Here is a 22,500-nt window from a genome sequence, read left to right as displayed (position 1 = left end):
TGCTTCCTGCTTCCACCCACCCTTGGAGATTTTAATTTCTCTTAAGGCAGCAAAACTCTCATTTAGGATGTGAAGAGGATGAAGGTTTAAATAACAGCCACCCACCAAATCTTGGAGAATTAGGAAACGGAATTGGGGAGGCAAAGAAGGAACTTCCCTCTCTCTTGGCATCTTTTCAACTCCTTAAGCCCTTCCTCTCTTAATTGGTGGGGGTATCTTGCCTGGCACAATGTGTGCAAAAAAAAAGGGGGTGGGTGGGTCACTTGAAGACCCAGTGAATAGGAATAGAATAGAATTAGAATAGAATTAGAACAGAACAGAATAGAAAAGAGATTACAGAATACAGAACACAGAATAGAATAGAATCTTTCTCTTTCCCTCTTTCCATCTGTCTCTCTCTCTCTCTCTCTCCCTATTCCTCTCTTTCTTTCTCTCTTTCTCTTCCACTCTCTCTTTCCCTTTCCCTCCCTGGCTCTGTTTTTTCTCTCCCTCTCCCTCTCTTCTTCTCTTTCTCTATCTTTCCCTCCCTCCCTCTCTCTTTCCCTTTCACCCCTCTCTCTGTTTCTCTCTCTTTCCCTCTCTTTCTTTCCCTCTCCCTCTGTTTCTCTCTCCCCCCTCTTTCTCTCTCTTTCACTCTCTTTCCCTCCCTCCCTCTCTCTTTCACTCTCTTTCCCTTTCCATCCCTCTCTCTGTTTCTCTCTCTTTCCCTCTCTTTCTTTCCCTCTCCCTCTGTTTCTCTCCCCCCCTCTTTCTCTCTCTTTCACTCTCTTTCCCTCCCTCCCTCTCTCTTTCACTCTCTCTTTTTTTCCCTTTCCATCCCTCTCTCTGTTTCTCTCTCTCTCCCTCTCTTTCCCTCTCCCTCTGTTTCTCTTCCCCCTCTTTCGTTCTCTTTCACTCTTTCCCTCCCTCCCTCTCTCTTTCACTCTTTCTTTCCCTTTCCATCCCTCTCTCTGTTTCTCTCTCCCTCCCTCTCTTTCTTTCCCTCTCCCTCTGTTTCTCTCCCCCCTCTTTCTTTCTCTCTCTTTCCCTCTCTTTCCCTCCCTCCCTCTCTCTTTCACTCTCTTTCTTTCCCTTTCCATCCCTCTCTCTGTTTCTCTTCCTCTCCCTCTCTTTCTTTCCCTCTTCCTCCGTTTCTCTCTCCCCTCCTCTTTCTTTCACTCTCTTTCCCTCTTTCCCTCCCTCTCTCTTTCACTCTCTCTTTCTTTCCCTTTCCATCCCTCTCTCTGTTTCTCTCTCCCCCTCTTTCTTTCTCTTTCTCTCTCCCTCTTTCCCTCCCTCCCTCTCTCTTTCCCTCTCTTTCTTTCCCTTTCCATCCCTCTCTCTGTTTCTCTTCCTCTCCCTCTCTTTCCCTCTTCCTCCGTTTCTCTCTCCCCTCTTTCTTTCACTCTCTTTCTTTCCCTCCCTCCCTGTTTTATTTTCTCTCTCTCTCTCTCTCTCTCTCTCTGTTTCTCTCCCCCTTTCTTGGAACAGTCCAGCTCAAGGCCGCCTAATCACTGTAATTTTACAGATTCCGTAATTACCTGCCTGCCATGCAGATCGCTCGATGGCCCTTTCTTTCTCCAATCTCATTCCGAGCGACGGGGCTAAAATTGAGAAAGGCAGAGGAACGGCTCGCCTGCCAGCGAGGGGGTGCGCCAGGGTGGTGGTCTGGGTTTGAAATCCGCCCTGATGGGTTTCCAAAAACGGGCACCCAGCCATGGGAAGGTCGCTGGCGAAGAGATCCGGGTTTGTACCACGCTAGAGTGGGCTGCCAGGTGGACCCTTCTCGTGGGTGGCTGGAGTTGTGAAAACCAGCAAAATCACTGCTGGTGGAGCGATGCCAGGCAGGGAGAAAGCTTGGTGTAACAAGCTTTGTTACCTTTAAGGCAACCTCACGCTTGGGGTTCAGCCAAGATTGGATGGAGTAAATTCAGCAGAAGGCTATTGGGTTGAAAGAGATTATATGGGCACATCTTTTGAGAAGACTTCACATGTTCTGAATGGAAGGTTTTGTAGAAGAAGAGATATGTTAGTCTAAAGGGAAAGGTTCCCCTCGCACATCTCTGCTAGACTCCAGGGGGCGGTGCTCATCTCTGTTTCAAAGCCGAAGAGCCAGCGCTGTCCGAAGACGTCTCCGTGGTCATGTGGCCGGCATGACTCAACGCCCGAAGGCGCACGGAACGCTGTTCCCTTCCCACCAAAGGTGGTTCCTATTTTTCTACTTGCATTTTTTACATGCTTTCGAACTGCTAGGTTGGCAGAAGCTGGGACAAGTCACGGGAGCTCACTCTGTAAAGTGGCGCTAGGGATTCGAACCGCCGAACTGCTGACCTTTCTGATGGACAAGTTCAGCGTCTCTGCCTCCGAGGCGCCACTAACTATTGACCCCGGGGCACAGACACGGTCACAAATATGAGTCAGTTGCCAAGCCTCTGAATTTGGATCACTTGAACCTTGGGATGCTGCAACGGTTACTTCATTTACTTTTTCAGTGATGTCGCAACTTTGAACAGTCACTAAATGAACTGTTGTAAGTCGAGGACTTCCTATATTGATGGACAATATCTCTTGACTGTTATTTGTGTTTCCTTCCTTCCTTCTCTCCCTCTCTTTCTGTCTTTCCCTCCCTCCTTCCTTCCTTCCTTCCCACTATATATCTCTCTCTCTTTCTTTATTTCTTTCTTTTTTTAATTTCTTTCTGCCTTTCTTCCTTTTCTCTCTCTCTCTCCCTCCCTCCTTCTTTCCTTCTCTCATCTTTCTCTCCCTCCTTCCCTCGTTCCTTCTTTCCTTCCTTCCCACTATCCCACTATCTCTCTCTCTTTCTTTCATTTCTTTCTACCATTCTTCCTTTTCTCTCTCTTTCTCTCTCCTTCCTTCTTTCCTTCTTTCCTTCATTCCCACTATCTCTTTCTCTCTCTCTCTTTCTTTGTTTCTTTATTTCATTTCTTTCTGCCTTTCTTCCTTCTCTCTCTCTCCCTCCTACTCTCTCTCTTTCTGTCTTTCTCTCCCTCCCTCGTTCCTTCTTTCCTTCCTTCCCACTATCTCTCTCTCCCTCTTTCTTTCTTTCTTTCTTTCATTTCTTTCATTCATTCTTTCTTTCATTCATTTCTTTCATTCTTCCTTTTCTCTCTCTTTCTCCCTCCTTCTTTCCTTCTTTCCTTCCTTCCCATTATCTCTTTCTCTCTCTTTTTCTTTATTTCTTTCATTTCTTTCTGCCTTTCTTCCTTCTCTCTCTCTCTCCATCCTTCTCTCTCTTTCTGTCTTTCTCTCCCTCCCCTCATTCTCTCTTTTCTTCCTTCCCACTATCTCTCTCTCTTTCTTTCATTTCTTTCAGCCATTCTTCCTTTTCTCTGTCTCTTTCTCCCTTCCTCCTTCCTTCCTTCACACATACACACACTCTCTCTCCTTCTTTCATTTCTTTCTTTCTGCCTCCCTGCCTCCCTCATTCTCCAACTTATCAAGATCATTCCGAATCGCATTGCTGTCTTCCAAGCTACTACAGTCCCACCCCGTTCTCTATCATTTGCAAATTTGATAAAGATTTCCTCTTTATTAAAGCCATTCATCAAACGTTCAATACCAAATTTAGGATCCAATCCCAAGGCACCCAAATTAACAGCTTCATTCAAAAACAGCGATGATCTCTCTTGCAGTACGTTTTTTTTTCCCCAAATGACTTTAATGGCATTTATTTTAATAGAAATATCCCCCTACCAATATCGTAACCAATCAGAACATCCTGGGATCTTTCTTAAATGCTTTGCAGAAATCAAGATAAACTACATTTACAGCATTCTCACACTCTATTAAGCAAATTGCCACCTAGGGGGGAAAAGAAATGAAAGTAGGAAGATGCTCTTGTTTTTAGCCTTTGGGAAAAAGTTGATAAACTTAGAACCGAGGAGAAATTTCTTTCCATTCGCCTATTTTTATTTCCATTTTCATAACATACCATCATATGTATACTATAAATAGCCAGTATCATATAGTATTAAATAATGATTACATCAGTTCCTCTTGTCCTCAACGCCCCAAAAAGATTAACACCCCTTATTAGCTCTTCTACTCTCCATACACCTCTTTCTTCTACCTCTCTCTTACTTCCTATCTTCCCTCCATCTTCCTTTCCTACTCCACTTCCCCTTCCTTTCTCCTTCTCCTCTCTCTACATTCCACTCCTCCTTATCCTCATCATCTTCTCCCCTTACCCTCTCTCCTATCCCTCTCTTCCCACCTTTCTTCTCCCTTCTGCTTCCACTCTTCCTCTCATTGGTGTATTTCCGCTTCCATACTATTCTACTTCCCCTTCCTTTCTCCTTCTCCTCTCTCCCCTTACCACTCCTCCTTATACACCTCATCTTCCCCCTTCACCCTCTCTCCTATCCCTCTCTTCCTATCTTCTTCTCTCCGAGGAGAAATTTCCTGACCGTCAGAACAATTAATCAGGGGAACAACTTGCTCCAGAAGTTGTAAATATTCCAACACTGGAAGTTTTTAAGAAGATGTTGGATAACCATTTGTCTGAAGTGGTATAGGGCTGTGGTCACCAACTGGTGGTCCATGGACCACTGGTGATCCACGAGAAAATTGGGATGTCCTCAGAAAAATTATTTCCATTTTTTTAACATTGCACTAAATCAGGGGTCCTCAAACTACGGGCCCTGGGCCAGATACGTGCAATGAATGTTTGTGTTGTTGTAGAGAGTCTCCCCCTTCAGGGTCTTTTTGTGGGGCTTGGAGGGGGGGCAGAAATTCTGAGTTGGGGTCTGCTTCAGCCTCCTGGTGAGGGGTTTTGGGCGAAGACTGGAGGGAAGTGCTGCTAGTGGTTGGAGGGCCTCGTTCCAGTGGGACTGCATCATGGCCTGGAACTGGCTGACCAGCTCAGCCCACTGAGCCTCCAGGCGCCGGCACCTGGCCTTGCCCTCCCGCAGGTCTTCCTCTGCTTGGAAAACCTATGCTCCTAGTCCTCAGTGAGGTGCTTCTGCTGAGCCTCCTTCTCGCTCAGATCCAATTTGAACTGAGCTGTTTTGCCATCCCTTTCTCCTGGGGGCTGCTTAGCTCCAGCAACTGCGTCCTGTAGGGCCCTAAGGAGCCCGGGTGGGCAGGCAAAGAGGGGCTGGGAGGGGAGGGGTGGGGAGGCGCCCCTCGACGTGAGTGACCTCAAGTTGGCCACGCCCACCCAGTCACATGACCACCTAGCCACACCCACCCACCCGGTCATTAGGCAGATCATATTAGTCACCCGCGGGATTTAAAATTATGAATTGAGTGTCCCCGGAAGTCCGAAAGGTTGGTGACCTCTGGACTAGAAGACCTCCAAGGTCCCTTCCAACTGGGTTATTCTCTATTTTCTGAAAAGCAGGGAAGAGTTCCCAAAACGACGATTAAGTCAATCCCTCCCTTAAAACTCCACTGCAATCATTTTTGTGATATATATATTTTGCCGTGCAGATGAACCGGGAATGTGATGGTCCGCTGAATGTTACTGGAGCAGAAATTAGGAATATTGCTGGATCTGCTGTTTCGCTGTATTTTTTTCTTTTCTTTTTTGTTTGCTGTAAGAATTTGCTTCCAAGGCATTACCTCATTTGGCAGAGAACGGGGGAAAGAGCAGTCACCTGTCTCGGGAAAAAGCTTAATTTTCAAAGCAGAAAGAGGGAGTGGAGCAGGGGAGGCGTGAGGCTGCTCTGGCTGATGTCTTCCTTAAAGGTGACTTTTTAAACTGCAGATCCGTTGGCACTTTTATTCTATTCTCAATCATTAAAAGTCTGGGCCGGGACTCTGAAATCAATCCTCTCGGGAGAGGGAAAAAAAAAATCAATGCCAGTCAGTATAATTATCCATATTTTTTTCAAGTGACACAGAGACAAGACGAAGGAGAGAGGAGAGGAGAAAGATCGTGGTTGTTTGTTTAGCTTAATATATGTCGACTTCCTTACACTTTTTATACCCAAATAGTTTAGGCTTTCTTGAAAAGATGATATATGTACACTCTATTGCCAAAAGTATTCGCTCCCCTGCCTTTACTCGCATATGAACTTACGGTAAGTGACATCCCATTCCTAATCCATAGGGTTCAATATGACGTCGGTCCACCCTTTGCAGCTATAACAGCTTCAACTCTTTTGGGAAGGCTGTCCACAAGGTTCAGGAGTGTGTTGATGGGGATTTTTGACCGTTCTTCCAGAAGCGCATTTGTGAGATCGCACACTGATGTTGGACGCGTTTACGTGGCCCACCACTTCGCGGCTGAGTTGCTGTCGTTCCCAAACACTTCCACGTTCTTATAATACAGCTGACAGTTGACTGTGGGATATTTAGGAGCGAGGAAATGGCACGACTGGATTTGTTGCACAGGTGGCATCTTATCACAGTTCCACACTGGAATTCACTGAGCTCCATTCTTTCACAAATGTTTGTCGAAACAGTCTGCATGCCCAGGTACCTGATTTTATACACCTGTGGCCATGGAAGGGATTGGAAGACCTGATTCTGATTATTTGGATGGGTGAGCAAATACTTTTGGCAATATAGTGGATATATGTATATATGTATATGTATATATATGTACGTATTGTTGTATTTGTGCTGATAAATAAATAAAGGGAGACTAGTATAGATCTATTTCAAGCTATTTAGCTCTCATCAGCTAGCCATACCCTTACTGGGATTTGAATATGTATGTATATGTATATCAGTGGTGGGTTCTGGATCCCGTTGCATCTGGTATGGTGCAATGGAGCCAGGCATCCACCACATGAACATGCGCAGCACATGTGCACAATGCGCGCATGCGTACTTACCGCCCGCGACGCTCTGTGCTCAAATACCGGTAAGGAAGACGGGTGGGCAAGTGGGCCCCATACTAGGGCATACCAGTCGTATCACACCACAGATGTATATGTATGCATGTATACGTATATTTATATTTATATTCCCCCCTTATCTGCTGAGCAATCTAAAACTCTCTAAATGCAGTTGAATTTTAGGCCCAGTACTCTTCAACATGGGGACGTGGTGGCTCAGTGGCTAAGATGCTGAGCTTGTCAGTTAGAAAGGCCAGCAATGTAGCGGTTCGAATCCCTAGCGCCTCGTAGCAGAGTGAGCTCCTGTTACTTGTCCCAGCTTCTGCCAACCTAGCAGTTTGAAAGCACATTAAAAAATGCAAGTGGAAAAATAGGAACCACCTTTGGTGGGAAGGTGACTGTGTTCCGTGCGCCTTCGGCATTTAGCCATGCCAGCCACATGACCACGGAGACGTCTTCAGACAGCGCTGGCTCCTCGGCTTTGAAACGGAGATGAGCACCGCCCCCTAGAGTCGGGAACGATTAGCATGTATGTGCAAGGGGAATTTTTACCCGTACCTTACTCTTCAACATCTACATCAATGACTTGGACAAGAGGATAGATGGGGAACTCATCAAATTTGTAGATGACACCAAGCTGGCAGGAATAGCCAACACTCCAGAAGACAGGCTTAAGATACAGAAGGATCTTGACAAACGTGAATATTGGGCACTATCTAATAAAATGAAATTCAACAGTGAAAAGAGTAAGGTTCTACATTTAGGCAAGGAAAACGAAATGCACAGGTACAGTTTAGGTGGTACCTTGCTCAATAGTAGTATCTGTGAGAGGGATCTTGGAGTCCTAGTGGACAACCATTTAAATATGAGCCAGCCGTGTGCAGCAGCTGCCAAAAAAGCCAACACAGTTCTAGGCTGCATAAACAGAGGGATAGAATCAAGATCACGTGAAGTGTTAATACCACTTTACAAGGCCTTGGGAAGGCCACACTTGGAATATGGCATCCAGTTTTGGTCGCCACGATGTAAAAAAAGATGTGGAGACTCTAGAAAGAGTGCAGAGAAGAGCAACAAAGAGGATTAGGGGACTGGAAGCTAAAACATATGAAAAATGGTGATTAGGGGGACTGGGACTATTTCTAGTTTAATGAAAAGAAGGACTAGGGGAGACTTGATAGAATCAAGATCACTTTGCGTGATCTTGATTCTCTCCCTCTGCCTATCCTCTTGAGATATATAACCTCTTCCGTCTGCGTTAAATGAGATGATGCAGAAGACAAGAACTGGGAAAGAGGGGAGAAGGACCAGTATTTCCTTTTTCCCCTCTTTTTTTTAGACGATAATTTTTATTTTATTTTAAACACATAAGCACATCAACAAAAACAAACACATGACTTAAAAACAACATAGGAACAATAAGTTCCATCGTATATCATACAGCAGTTCCGAATCGGTTTCTTTGCAGTTAGTGTTTTCCCTACTATACATTTCTATCTTTCATTCATAATCTCCTTATTCGTTATCCATTTTTATGTACAATTCTTTATTTATTTAAACTTAGCTACTTATGACCAAATATTATTTACCTATATTATGCTATATATTTTTACTGTCATTTGTTCTCTTGCATACAGATTATAGATACACATTCACATAATTATTCTTTTTCTTTGCCATTCTTATATTATTATTATCCCATTTGGAAGGTTATAAGGTATAGATTAGAATGCTTTGTTTACCATCCTTCGCAAATTAAGACACCACCTTGTTTTCTCTTTCTTTTCTTTTCTCCCTCCCTTCCTTCTCTACTTCCTTCCTTCCTCGTCTCCATCCCCTTCTTCCTTCCCTTACCTCTTCCCTACTCCTACCCTTTTTCTTCTCCTTCCTACCTTCACTTTCTTTCTCTTCCTCCCTCCTCTTCTTCTTTTTCTCTCCCCTCTACCCACCTTCCCTTACCTCGTTCTTCTTCCCTTACCTCTCCACCACACTTCTTCTTCTTCTCCTACTTTCTCTCCTTCTCTTCCTCTCTCTTCTACCCTCCACTCCTTTCCTTTCCCCTCCTCTCTTATCTCATCTGAATCCAGGTTTAAACAGGCCCCCAAGATTCGCTCCAGCCTCTCATCTTCCCCCACCACTGGTTGATTTCAAAAGTCTTACAATTTGTTCCAGGGATTGTTGGATTCTCTCTCTCTCTCTTTGACCCAGGCGACTCAAGGGACAGGTTTCCAATCCAGTTTGACAATGTACTTCATCTCCCGAAGAGATTTAGGCTGTCTTGGGGGTTTAAAGTAAAGGAGGGGGAAACCTGCCATAAAATTGATTTAGACGCTGTTAGGAGCGAAGCAGCAAAGCAGCTTGCCTTGAAAATCCAAACTCCCAAGCTCTCCTCAATGCCAATCTTTATTTATCTATTCTTTCTTTCTTTTTTTATGACGGTGTTTCCTTGGGTCCTCTTGAAATGAAATTTTTAAATGCGTTCGTCTCCTTTCTGCTGACCGAACTGCGTGTATTGCGTTAGAAGTAATAAAGTCACCTCCTCTTCGGTAATTCTTTCTGCTCTTTAATTTATAAAGCTTGCAGTGAGGAGTCCTGGAGCTTCGTTTCTTCGCTTCCGTCTCCAAAGAGGGAAGGGTTGAAATGCAGTCCTTGAGTTACAGATAAACGTACAGTACCGTGATATGCTCTGCTCTAAAATCACACCGATTTATTTTATATTATGCCAAGGGCTATGCAACAGTTTGAGATCTCAGTGGGAGGGTGTGTGGGGGGGGGAAGGTGGATATTGTTCTGGCCTCCCGAGAGCATGAAGCAAACTCCCGGTCTCAACAAAAAAACGTTTTATTAATTGACTGTGAATTCTGCTCCTTCACATCCAGCAAAGTCTTTCCAGGGAGGATTTACAATAGCAATAGCAATAGCAGTTAGACTTATATACCGCTTCATAGGGCTTTCAGCTCTCTCTAAGCAGTTTACAGAGTCAGCATATCGCCCCCACAGTCTGGGTCCTCATTTTACCCACCTCGAAAGGATGGAAGGCTGAGTCAACCTTGAGCCGGTGAGATTTGAACAGCCGAACTGCAGAATTGCAGTCAGCTGAAGTAGCCTGCATGCTGCATTTAACCACTGCGCCACCTCGGCTCTACAGTCACAGACCTTCTCTGGCTTGGAGAGCGGCCAGGCCGATCTCTGCAAATCGTGGCAGGGAGTCTCGGAGAGTCACGAACCAATGAAGCAAACTAATTGTGGGTGTGGCCTAGTTGGCCTTCTGTACCACCGGGGGGGGGGGCATTTTTCACCCTTCCAGAGTAGAGGTGGGTTCCTACCGGTTCGGACCGGTTCGGCTGAGTAGGTAGTAACTCGGCTGCCCACGCATCCGAACCGGTTCTAGAGCACCGCCATCTTGTTTTTTACCTACTGCGCATGCGTGCCTGAAGCACGTCCTTGAGCAAACCGGGAGTAAAAGAATCCAGAACCCACCCCTGCTCCAGAGTCTTTCCTCGAGTCTCCGGGAGGGCGAAAACTGCTTCCCCCGAGCTCCGGAAGCGCCCCAGAAACAGGCCCGTTTTTGGATTTCTGCAACCTTCGGTAGGCCCGTTTTTTGCTCTCGCTGAGCCTCCACGCGGTCCCTGCACTTAGCTGGCATGATGAACGTGCCGCGTAGAGACTCCTGGAAGGGGAGGGGCAGGGTGGGAGGGAAGGGGCAGGGTAGGAAGGGCGTGGCCAGCCAGGGGTGGCATTTGGGGGTTCACCGAACTGGGCAGAATCCTAGCTAGAGAATCGCCCGAACCCGCGCGAACCCCCAGCAGCCCTCTTGTCTCTTGTTTAGCAACGGGAATTTTGGGCTCAGAAGTTGCGGTCATAAGTCAAGGGCTACCTATTAATCTTTAAAAGCCTGCCCCCCCCCCCCAAGTCTCCCAACATGATGTCCTGAGGGCGTTACTTGTTCCAAAAAATGTTTGATTTGGTGGATTTTCTTCAAGCGTTTGCTTTCTTAGAATCCCGCAAAATGGCTCGTTGCCTTTTTAAGCCTCCTTCTCCGCAGCTTAGCTTTGTCTTGTTGCTCGGATGATAGACATCTCTGGGTTTATATCCTAAGAAACCCTGCAGCCTGCAGATAATAGATATATAAATATGATACTTGGGCTCCCTTTGGAAAGAGTCTTTCGAAACATGAAATTAATTGAATTCATTAGCCTAATTTCTAATTTTTAAAGGCTCGTTTTTAATTAAGGAATTAAGTTCCTGATAGGCACAGGAATTGCGTTCCTGATGTACACTGTATTGCCAAAAGTATTCGCTCACCCATCCAAATAATCAGAATCAGGTGTTCCAATCACTTCCATGGCCACAGGTGTATAAAATCAGGTGTGACCCGACAAAAGGGCGAATGACAAAACCGCGCCTGACTAAATCGCGTCGCTGACGTCATCAACGCGGTGACAACAGCCAGCATGGAGAAAGAAGGGCGCTTTAAATAGCGCGTCGAAAGAAAGCCAATTTAACTTAAGGTAAGGGTTAGGTTTAGGATTAGGATTAGCTTTAGGGTTAGGTTTAGGGTTAGGTTAAGGGTTAGGGTTAGGGTTAGGTTAAGGGTTAGGGCTAGGTTTAGGGTTAGGTTAAAGGTTAGGGTTAGGTTAAGGGTTAGGGTTAGGTTAAGGGTTAGGTTTAGGGTTAGGTTTAGGGTTAGGTTAAGGGTTAGGGTTAGGGTTAGGTTAAGGGTTAGGTTTAGGGTTAGGTTTAGGGTTAGGTTAAGGGTTAGGGTTAGGGTTAGGGTTAGGTTAAGGGTTAGGGTTAGGGTTAGGGTTAGGGTTAGTTTTAGGGTTAGGTTTAGGATTAGGTTAAGGGTTAGTTTAAGGGTTAGGGTTAGGTTTAGGATTAGGGTTAGGGTTAGGTTAAGGGTTAGGTTAAAGGTTAGGGTTAGGGTGAGGGTGAGGGTGAGGTTAAGGGTTAGGGTTAGGTTTAGGATTATGTTAAGGGTTAGGTTTAGGGTCAGGTTTAGGATTAGGGTTAGGTTTAGGGTTAGGGTTAGGGGTTAAGTTTAGGTTTAGGGTTTACAGCGTGCTTCTTTCTCCGCGCTGTTGTCGCCCTGTTGATGACGTCAGCGACGCGGTTTAGTTGGGCGCGGTTTTGTCGTTCGCCCTTTTGTCGGTGAACCAAAATCAGGTCCCTAGGCATGCAGACTGTTTTGACAAACATTGGTGAAAGAAGGGGTCGTTCTCAGGAGCTCAGTGAATCCCAGCGTGGAACTGTGATAGGATGCCACCTGTGCAACAAATCCAGTCGTGCAATTTCCTCGCTCCTAAATATCCCACAGTCAACTGTCAGCTGTATTATAAGAACGTGGAAGTGTTTGGGAACGACAGCAACTCAGCCACGAAGTGGTAGGCCACGTAAACCCGTCCAACATCAGTGCGCTTCTGGAAGAATGGTCACAAATCCCCATCAACACACTCCTGAACCTTGTGGACAGCCTTCCCAGAAGAGTTGAAGCTGTTACAGCTGCAAAGGGTGGACCGACGTCATATTGAACCCTTTGGATTAGGAATGGGATGTCACTTACAGTAAGTTCATATGCGAGTAAAGGCAGGGGAGTGAATACTTTTGGCAATATAACGTATATATCTGCGGGCGTGCAAAAGCCCTTTGTTATTTAATCCTGCTTTGGGATGTGTAGAAGAATGAATCTCTTTGCATCAAACTGATGGGCAATGGCAAATGATGGTTATGTGCAGAAGAAGCTAAGCTGAGTTCGCTTTAATTCTAGTTAGTGTTTGGAGGGAAAGGCTGCGGGGTTATCCCCAAGAAGAAGAGATCAAATTATTATCCAAAGAAGGACAAGACGTTGTTGGAAGGAATGTCCGTCTAGGTTCAATTCCAAGCGGGAAGAAAGACACTGGAAACATGGAGGCGGCTTAGAAAGATGGTTTAATGGTGGACAAGACCACATGGTTTGAAATCCTTGGCAAAAGAAAGGGAAGAGATGCTGACAGTGCCCTGGTTTTATGCCCTCTCTGGGCTTTTGAATTTGAGCTTGCATTCTGATTGGTTGTCAGACTCCCATGGCGCCATGCAGGAATAAATTTGTAGGTTGTTTTTTTTTTAATGTCCCAAGCTTGGTTGACTCCTGCTGGGTGATGATATAATGAAACGGCTTTGGGCAATTCCTCCGGTGGCTCTGCCTGAAGGAAGTAGATCTTTGTTATGTAGACTAGACTGGCCAAGGCCTTAATGGCCCATTGACAAAGGGGCAACTCTGTAGGCTGTCCTGAGTCCCAAGCTTGGTTGACTCCTGCTGGGTGATGATGCAATGAAGGAGCTCTGGGCAATTCCTCTTGTGTCTCTGCCTGAAAGAGGTAGATCTTTGTTATGTAGCATAGGAAAGCCTCCGGACCCTGGGAAGGGCAAAAATGCCCCCCCCCGCCATGGTGCAGGAGGCTTAGTAGGCCACACCCACTTTGGCCACACCCACCCAGCAACCAGGCAGAGAAATGGTTGCTAAATTTTTCAAATCCCACCTAGAGGTGCTGCAACAGTGTGAAAAACGGTTGTGAGTGACTTTTTCCCCAGTGCGGTTGTGTCTTTGAACAGTCGCTAAACAAAATGTTTTTTTTTAATATTTTTATTTTATTTTATCAATTTCATATTGATTCACAATTATATGATCTCATAACTGTTATTAATAATATGTATTTATAACAATTTTTCCCTACAGTTGACAATATACTTGAAAATTGCTTTCTTACCATCCCATAGATCCATCTTATCTTACAACGGTCCTACTTCTTCTTCCCTCCCTCCCTCTTTCCTTCCCTCGTTTCTTCTCTCCTACTCCCCTTCCTTCCCTCCTTCCTTCCCTTCCTCTTTCCCCTTCCCTCCTTCTCTCCTTCCCTCCTTCCTTCCCTCCTTCCTTCCTTCCTTCCCTCCTTTCTTTTCTCCTTCTCTCCTTCCTTTCCCCCTTCCTTTCCTCCTTCCTTCCCCCCTTCCTTCTCTCCTACATTCCCTCCTTTCTTCTCTCCTTCTCTCCTTCCTTCCCTCCTTCCTTCCTTCCTTCTCTCCTCTCCTTCCTTCCCTCCTTTCTTTTCTCCTTCTCTCCTTCCTTTCCACCTTCCTTTCCTCCTTCCTTCCCCCCTTCCTTCTCTCCTACATTCCCTCCTTCCTTCCCTCCTTTCTTCTCTCCTTCTCTCCTTCCTTCCCTCCTTCCTTCCCTCCTTTCTTCTCTCCTTCTCTCCTTCCTTCCCTCCTTCCTTCCCTCCTTGCTTCCCTCCCTCCTAAACAAAATGGTTGTAAGTCACGGTCTACAACCATTTCTTCTGTCCTGTCTACGTGTCCTTTCCAGATGACGTAGAAAAATCCTTACGTAGCCCATGGACGGAGCCGTGGTTTTGTCCTGTCACTTAAAGACAATGTGGCCAGAATCGAAAAGCCAACATTCTTCTCCTTTGCAAATAAAGCAGAATTGTCCTCGAAGGGTTAAAGAATTCCACCAGTGCAAAAGAAAGAGAGAAAAAAGTATCCACTCGCTGTGCAAACATGGCTTATCCAAGTTGTTGAGTGATGGAAAGTTTGGGAGGGGGGGTGATGTGGAGGGTTGGAATCAGTGAAGCTTTGTGCAAAAGCAAAAATCGGTGGGCCCAGAGACCAAGATATTAATTATTTTGACAGACTGGGTGTCAAAATCACAGCTGCCAGACAGAAATTGCATGTCGTTTATGCTGCAGTTTTGGTGAGAGCTTTGAACAGAAATATCTTTGTTTGGGCCTCGAAGCCAGGAACAATTTTAATTTTACGGGATAAAAAAGAAGGAACACAAAAGCCAACGAATCCGCTAAATTCTGGGTCTCGGGTCTAACCCGGTTAGTCCTCATCTGTTCCTTTGCAGACTCTGATCTGGGTGGGTAAGAGGTGCCGGATCAACTTACCTCTTTTCCACATAGTCCTTGACGTACATCCACAACTCAGCCCGAAATTTCTGTGGTTCAGTGAGGGTTGTTGTTGTTTTTTTGCCCCATTTTACGAATCATTAATTGACTCGCGCCATTTTGATGAGTTAGTTGAACTGGTTGTCCAAGTGAAGCAGGTTTCCTCGTTGACTTGGCGTGTCAGAAGGTCGCCAACAGGAGAATAGAATAGAATAGAATTTTATTATTTGTATGCCGCCCTTCTCCGGGAGGACTCAAGGCAGCGAACAATTCAAGGGGGAAAAATGGGGAACATAAAAAACAAAATACAAATAATAAAAGTAAACAACAGTCGCACAACCATACATGTCGAGAGGGGAGGGAACTCATCACCCCCAGCTGGGCCTGCCGGCAAAGCCAGGTTTTGATGGCTTTTCGGAAGGCCTGGAGAGAGGTGAGGGTCCGAATCCCTGCGGGGAGTTCATTCCAGAGGGCCGGAGCTGCCACAGAGAAGGCCCTCCCCCGGGTAATAGCCAGGTGGCATTGGCTGGTAGATGGCACCCGGAGGAGGCCAACCCTGTGAGATCTAATGGGTCTGTGGGAGGTAATTGGCAGCAGGCGGTCTCTCAAGTAGGAGATCGCGTGACCCCAGGGGTGTTGGGGGGAGACACTCCAACCCGTCATAAATACGAGTCGGTGGCCAAGCGTCTTAATTTTTATCGTGGGACCGTGGCGGTGTTGCAATGATCACGTTAGAAAACGGCCGTAATCTGGGCTTTTATCCTAGATTGTATCTGTTATTTGTTATGTCACTCTAGAATTTTGAATGGGGTTGAAGGGATGCGGTGGCTCAGTGGCTAGGATGCTGATTTTGTCGACCGAAAGTTCGGCGGTTCGAATCCCTAGCGCCGCGTAACGGAGTGAGCTCCCGTGACTTGTCCCAGCTTCCGCCAACCTAGCAGTTTGAAAGCAGGTAAACATGCAAGTAGAAAAATAGGAACCACCTTTGGTGGGAAGGGAACAGCGTTCAGTGTGGCTTCGGGAGTTGAGACATTCCGGCCACATGACCACGGAGACGTCTTCGGACAGCGCTGGCTCTTCGGCTTTCAAACGGAGATGAGCACCGCCCCCTAGAGCCGGGAACGACTAGCACAGATGTGCGAGGAGAACCCTTACCTTTACCTTACTGAGTGTTTTGACTTGTTCTTGTATCTTGTCTGTGACTGTAATAAACCTAACACACAAATCGTCGCAAGTGACTTTCTTCAGTGCTGTTGTGAGGTCAAAGCAGAGGTGTTATTCAGCCAGTTTGCATTGTTTCGGGCGAACCGGTAGTGGCAATCATGCCCAGGCTCACATGCTCTCATTTCTGGTGCTGGGTGAACAGAACGTGACGTGGCACGACATAAGCGCGAACGTCAAAAGCGCGCCGACAAAATCACGGCGCTAAAACCGTGATGTCAAAAGCGCGCCGACAACAGCGCGCCGACAGAAGCGCGATTTAAGTTAAGGTAAGGTTTAGGGTTAGGTTTAGGGTTAGGTTTAGGGTTAGGTTTAGGGTTATTTTTAGGGTTATGTTACAGCGCGCTTCTGTCGGCGCGGTGTTGTCGGCGCGCTTCAGCGCTCATTTGTCGCCGCGGTTTTGACGGCGCAGTTTTGTCACCGTGGTTTAGTCACACGCGCTTTTGTCGTTCGCGCATTTGTGGTGGAACCAGAACGTGAAACCCACCTCTGCTTCGAACGATCACTAAGGGAACTGTCGTAAGTCGAGGATGTATCTGTAACACCTCGATGCGCGTAGCTGTGGATGAAACAGAAGGGCCAGTCCTTTTTGCTTTGAGTCATTCTATCGCGGTGGGCCTGTCTCTATTCCCCGCGGCAGCTGCGGCATCTGTGAATGGCCGCAAAAAGGGTTTTGTTACCTGCAATTTAAGACGCCACGATTGAAATTTGCAACAGGCAAAAAAAAAAGAAAAATGGAAAACAAATGTCCGTCTCCATAAAAGGCCTCCACCTGCTCCCTCCGGATGTTATTAATCCTCCGGAGATGACGGTGATTGATAGGATGTCTAATAAATACAACCAGAGGTGCAGCTTAACTCCTGACCCACCAAAAAAAACCTCTGTTTCATATTTCTGCTCTGCAGATTCTCCAGCTTCCTTTTAAAAAGAAAAAAGAAAAAAAAACTTATTCCCAGTTGGATGCTACAACATGGATTAAGCTTTAGCTGGGAGGGGAAATAATTTTTGTAGAACTGAGTTAGCAAGGAGGAAATCCGTAGAAGGATTTTTAAAAAAACAACAACAACAACAACAACCAGGGACTTATAGGTAGTCCTCAACATACGACCACAATAGCAATAGCAGTTAGACTTATATACCGCTTCATAGGGCTTTCAGCCCTCTCTAAGCGGTTTACAGAGTCAGCATATCGCCTCCAACAACAATCCGGGTCCTCATTTTACCCACCTCGGAAGGATGGAAGGCTGAGTCAACCTTGAGCTGGTGAGATTTGAACCGCTGAACTGCAGATAGCAGTCAGCTGTAGTGGCCTGCAGTACTGCACTCTAATCACTGCGCCACCTCAGCTCAATGGAGCCCAACATTTCTGGGGCTAAGCAAGACAGTTGTTAAGCGAGCTTTGCCCCATTTTTGCCTTCGTTAAGATGGGGCAGAGTTCATTTAACGGCGGTCTTGCTTAGCAAACAGAAAATTTGGGGCTCCTCTGTGGTCGTAAGTCGAGAACCAACTACTGTATTTTTCGGAGTATAAGATGCTCCCAAGTGTAAGACGCACCTAGCTTTTGGGGAGGAAAACAAGAAAAAAAATCTGCCTCTTCCTCTCAGCAATTTGCCTCCTTGCAGTAAACAGCAAACAGCCAGTTTTAGTTTCAACACAGCCTGATTAGCACAAGAAAAAAAAATATCTGCCTTTGTCTCCTTGCAGCAAACAGCCCGTTTCAGCTTCAGCCTGATTAGCCCAAGCAGCTGATTGTCGATTAGATCAGCCTCCCGACGATCAGCTGTTTCAGGCTGCAGGGATTGCCGTAGCCTATTGCCGCCTCCTTGCGCCCCATTTTCGGACTCTGCGTCATGTTTTCAGCCTCCGCACACCCCATTTTTTGCCCATTCCCGGGCAGCCGGGGTCAGAATAGGTGGAAAGTGGGGCGCGTGGAGGCTGAAAATGAGGCGCACAGAGGGCAAAAATAGGATGCGGAGGCCAAAAATGGGGCACGAGGAGGCGGCAATAGGCAATGGGGATCACGACAGCCTGAAACAGCTGATGGTCAGGAGGCCAATCCAACCGACAATCAGCTGTTTGTGCTAATCAGGCTGTGCTGAAGCTGAAACTGAAACAGGCTGTTTGCTGTTTGCTGCAAGGAGGCAAATTGCTGGGAGGCAGAGGGAGATTTTTTTCCCCTTGTACTAATCAGGTCGTGGCACGACAAAACCGCGCTAGTCAAAATCGCGGTGATAAAATCGCGGCACTAAAGCCGCAATGTCATCACCGCGCGTCATCACTGCCGCGACAACAGCACGGCAACAGAAGGGTGCTTTAAAACGGCGCCGCGGCAGAAAGCCGACTTCAATTAAGGTAAGGGTTAGGATTAGGTTTAGGGGTTTGTTTTAGGGTTAGGTTTAGGGTTAGGTTTAGGGTTAGGGTTAGGTTTAGGGTTAGATTTAGGGTTAGGTTTAGGGTTAGGTTTAGGGTTAGGTTTAGCGTTAGGTTTAGCGTTAGGTTTAGCGTTAAGTTTAGGGTTAGGTTTAGCGTTAGGTTTAGGGTACTGAGTGCTTGGGAATGCGCGATTTTGCCCTCCACGATTATGTCATCGCGGTAGGGTCGCGTTTTTCCTTAGCGCTTAGAACGGCGCAAATTAGTCTTCGCGCTTATGTCTCCGCGGATAAGGGCTTCGCGGATTTGTGGTGGAACCTAATCAGGTTATACTGAAACAGAAACTGAAGGAGGCAAATTGCTGGGAGGCAGGGGTGAAAAGGTGAAATTGGCAGGTGGGGGAGGCTACATTTGGTGTATAAGACGCACCTACATTTTCACCCTCTTTTAGAAGGGGGGAGTGTGTCTTACATTCCGAAAAATACGGTATTTTCTATGACTTTCTTATTTTCCTGGCTCTTGACTTTCCAGGATGAGTTTTAAAGGGATGAGGGAAGCGTTGAAGGTTGCTAGACAGGTAAAGATGAGCTGTTTGGGTTCCCGCTGAGCTGTTGGAGTGATTTTTACTCCCCGCGTCTGCTGTATGATCCATCTTCCTGTCGAAGAAGAGGCAGGCAAGCGGAGAAGACCCCCTAAAGGTTGTGTGAACTTTTTCCTTCACTTCGGGGTTGAGGTAAAAAAGAAGAAGCGGGGGGCCAGATCGTGCCGATAAAAATAGCTTTGGCCGCGTTGAGCTAGAAGACGGCAACTCATCTGGGGTCCTGCGTATCTCGGGAAAGGAAAGTTTCGGAGAGCAGATGGGGCAATGCGTTTATTTTTCCCCCCCGTAGCCCAGAAATTAAAGGGTTGTTTAAGAAGGTTCAAAGTTACAATGGCACTGAGAAAAGGTGACTTATGACCGTTTTTTACACTTAATGACCATTTGAGCATCCCCATGGTCACGCCATCAAAATTCGGGCACTTGGCAACTGGCATGTATTTATTCACAGTAGCTCTTTCTTTCCTTTTTTCTTTCTTTCTTTCTTCTTTCTTTCTTTCTTTCTTCTTTCTTTCTTTTTTCTCTTTCGCTCTTTCTTTCTCTTTTTGTTCTCTCTCTCTCTCTTTCTCCCTCTCTCTCCATTTCATTCTTTTTCTCGCTTTTTCTCCCCCTTTCTCTTCTCTTTCTCTCTCTCTTTCTTTCTCTTTCTTTCTCTCCCTCTCTCTCTTTCTCTCTCTCCCTTTCTCTTTTTCTCTCCCTTTCTCTCTTTCTTTCTCTTATTTCTCTCTCCCTCTCTTTCTCTTTCTCTCCCTTTCTCTCTCTCTTTCTCCCTTTCTCTCTCTCCCTTTCTCTCTTTCTTTCTCTCCCTCTCTCTCTTCCTTTTTCTCTTTCTCTCCCTTTCTCTCTTTCTTTCTCTTTTTTCTCTTTCTCTTTCTCTCCCTTTCTCTCTTTCTCCCTTTCTCTCTCTCCCCCTTTCTCTCTCTCCCCTTCTCTCTCTCTTTCTCTTTTTCTCTTTCTTTCTCTCTTTCTTTCTTTCTCTTCTCTCCTTTCTCTCTCTCTTCCTTTTTCTTTTTCTCTCCCTTTCTCTCTTTCTCTCTTTCTCTTTTTTCTCCCCCTCTCTCTTTCTTTCCCTTTCCTTCTCTCTTTCTCACTTTCTCTCTCTTTCTCCCCCTTTCTCTCTCTCTTTCTCTCTTTCTCTCTTTCTTTCTTTCTTTCTCTTCCTTTCTCTTTTTCTCTCCCTTTTTCTCTTTCTCTCTTTCTCTTTTTTCTCCCCCCCTCTTTCTCTTTCTTTCCTTTCTCTCTCTCTTTCTCCCTTTCTCTCTCTTTCTCCCCCCTTTCTCTCTCTCCCTTTTCTCTCCCTCTTTCCCATGTTTATGCAGCATCTTTTGTTGACCTGCAAATTATCGATTCTTGCCTCCGGCCTTCAACAGCGCAATCTTTATTTTCGTATAGGAAATGTATGTACTTTTCATACGTGGTATTGCTTGTGATGGAATGATAAAGGAGATATGTGTCTATTTGTGCAAGCGTGTGACGGCATCCAGCCAGGTGTGTAATAAGGAGTGCCAGAGGTTAGTCAACATGCAAAGGACTTAGGTAGGAACTTGCCTTGTGAGATATGGGACGTCCTCGACTTAGTGACCACAATTGGTAACAGAATTTCCGTTGCTAAAGCAAGGCGCTATTTGAGTAAGCCGCAACCGAGTTTGCAACCTTTTAGTCATGGCTCTTAAGCGAATTACTGCAGCTGTTAAGTGAATCATACGGTCGTTAAGCGAATCCTCCCTCCGCCATTGACTTTGGTTTTCAAGAAGCTGGCTGAGAGTGACACAATTGTGTGTCCCTACAATGCAACTGTTTGTAAATACAGGCCGGTTGCCAAGGCCCTGAATTTCCATCATGTGACGGTGAGGGTCTCATGACCGTTGTAAATGTGAGGACCAGTCGTAAGTACAGGTAACCCTCCACTTGCAACAGTTCATTTAGCGACCATTGCAATTGAAAACACCACCAAAAAAAAAGGGACAGGATCATTTTCCACACTTAAAAACCATTGCAGCATCTCCATTGTCACCTAATCAACATTCAGATGCCTGGCAACTTTACTTGTATTTATGACGGTCGCCATCAGAGGTGGGATTCACTTGCCTTCCCTACCGGTTCACAAATGTGAGGGTGTGCTCTCGTTTCGATTTGCACGCGCCTCATCTACGGATGAGCACTGTTTTCTGCGCATGCACGGTGCTCACACATTTCCTCGGGGCGGGTGGGCGGATCCTCCCGCAGCCGCTGCTATCAGTTCACCCGAACCGGAGAGAACCAGCTGAATCCAACCTCTGGTCGCCATGAGGATCACGCAATTCTCTTTCGCGACTTTCTGACCAGCAGTGGGGGGGGGGAGGAGCCAGATTCGCTTAACAACCACGTTACTAACTGAACCACGGCTGCGATTCGCTTAACAACTTTGGAAGAAACGTGATAAAATGGGTCAAAATGCACTTAGCTTAAAGTTTCGTCCAATTTTGGTCATCATTCGAGGTCTACTTGTACTTTTTCTCAGCAAGCTCGAACGGTCGCTAAACGAATGGTCCCATGTTGGGGACGACCTCGTATTGCTGTTTAGCTGCCAATCCAGCCGTTAACGAAGGGTTACGCGAGCCACGGGAGTTGCGATTTCGAAGCCCGCTCACGGTTTATTTCATTTCCTCCCCCAGATCATCCGAATCTTTCGAACCCTCCCGACTCCGGACCACTCCGCCTCCTCTCTCTCACGCCCACACGCTGAACCAACACCACGCCGCGTCCATCAACTCTTTAAACCGAGGGAACTACACACCACGCAGTAATCCCAGCCCTGCCCCTACGGACCACTCGCTCTCCGGAGAACATCAAGCAGGGAACCAAGAACCTACTCATGCTCAGGACAACTGGTTACTAAACAGTAACATCCCCCTGGAGACCAGGTAATGCCCATTTTGCTTCTCTCCCCCCTCCCCTCCCTTGGTATAAAATGTTATATTTGTTATATCTTCAGGAATATATGTTCTAACGTAGGCTTCCCCAAAAAGCACGAGGCTGAATCCTGGTCCCCATCAAACCCCTTTTATTCCACGAATGTGAATTCCTCTCCTTCACAATTCAGCCAAGGCCTGGCAAACAGTCTTTCAAAGGAATATTTACGACCACAGACCTTATCTAGCTTGGAAAGCTGCCATGTAAATCTTTTCCCAATGAGGTGCTGTGCAAGGAAAGACTCTGGCACAGAGTCTCTTGAGATTCACGGACAGATCTTCACACTCCTGAAACGAATCTAACGACCGAACGAACGAATTGTTTCCTGCAAAAGCCCCCTTCCCTTCGCTCCTCTTGTATGTCCTATGGGAGGGGCCAATGGCCGACTCTGCTGCCAGTTCCGCTGGCGGCTGGTGGGCCACAACAGTAGAATAAAATACCTTGAAAGGACAACTTCATTGCTTGGCTTCCTCCAAACCATAGAGGAGATACAGATCAATTTTATCAAAAATCAGTACCGTGTTTCCCCCCTCAAAATAAGAACCAGGTCTTATATTGTTTTTTGCTCCAAAAGATGCATTAGGCTTATTTTGGGGGAAATACGGTACTAAATGCATCCATCTAGTTGATGACCTTAACTACTGTATTTTTCGGA

The 22,500-nt window shown here is 46.3% G+C and overlaps 1 protein-coding gene across 1 annotated transcript in view; it reads left to right on the top strand.

The window, feature by feature from the left end:
- LOC148044278 (teneurin-4-like) overlaps positions 1-21,730 on the top strand; it is a 214,938-nt gene extending 193,208 nt beyond the window's left edge. Inside the window, exon 5 of the mRNA XM_087721015.1 lies at positions 21,548-21,730. Coding sequence (XP_087577141.1) covers positions 21,548-21,618 — 71 coding nt within the window. The 3' untranslated portion in view covers positions 21,619-21,730. The remainder of the gene's footprint in view (positions 1-21,547) is intronic.
- The last annotated feature ends 770 nt before the right edge of the window (positions 21,731-22,500 follow it).

Source organism: Thamnophis sirtalis, unplaced genomic scaffold, assembly GCF_051295495.1.
Source record: "Thamnophis sirtalis isolate CommonGarterSnake01/CBP01778 unplaced genomic scaffold, rThaSir2_p1.2 scaffold_8, whole genome shotgun sequence".
Classification (NCBI taxonomy): domain Eukaryota; kingdom Metazoa; phylum Chordata; class Lepidosauria; order Squamata; family Natricidae; genus Thamnophis; species Thamnophis sirtalis.
Note: the sequence above shows the minus strand (reverse complement) of the source record. Positions and strands in the feature narration are given on the sequence as shown.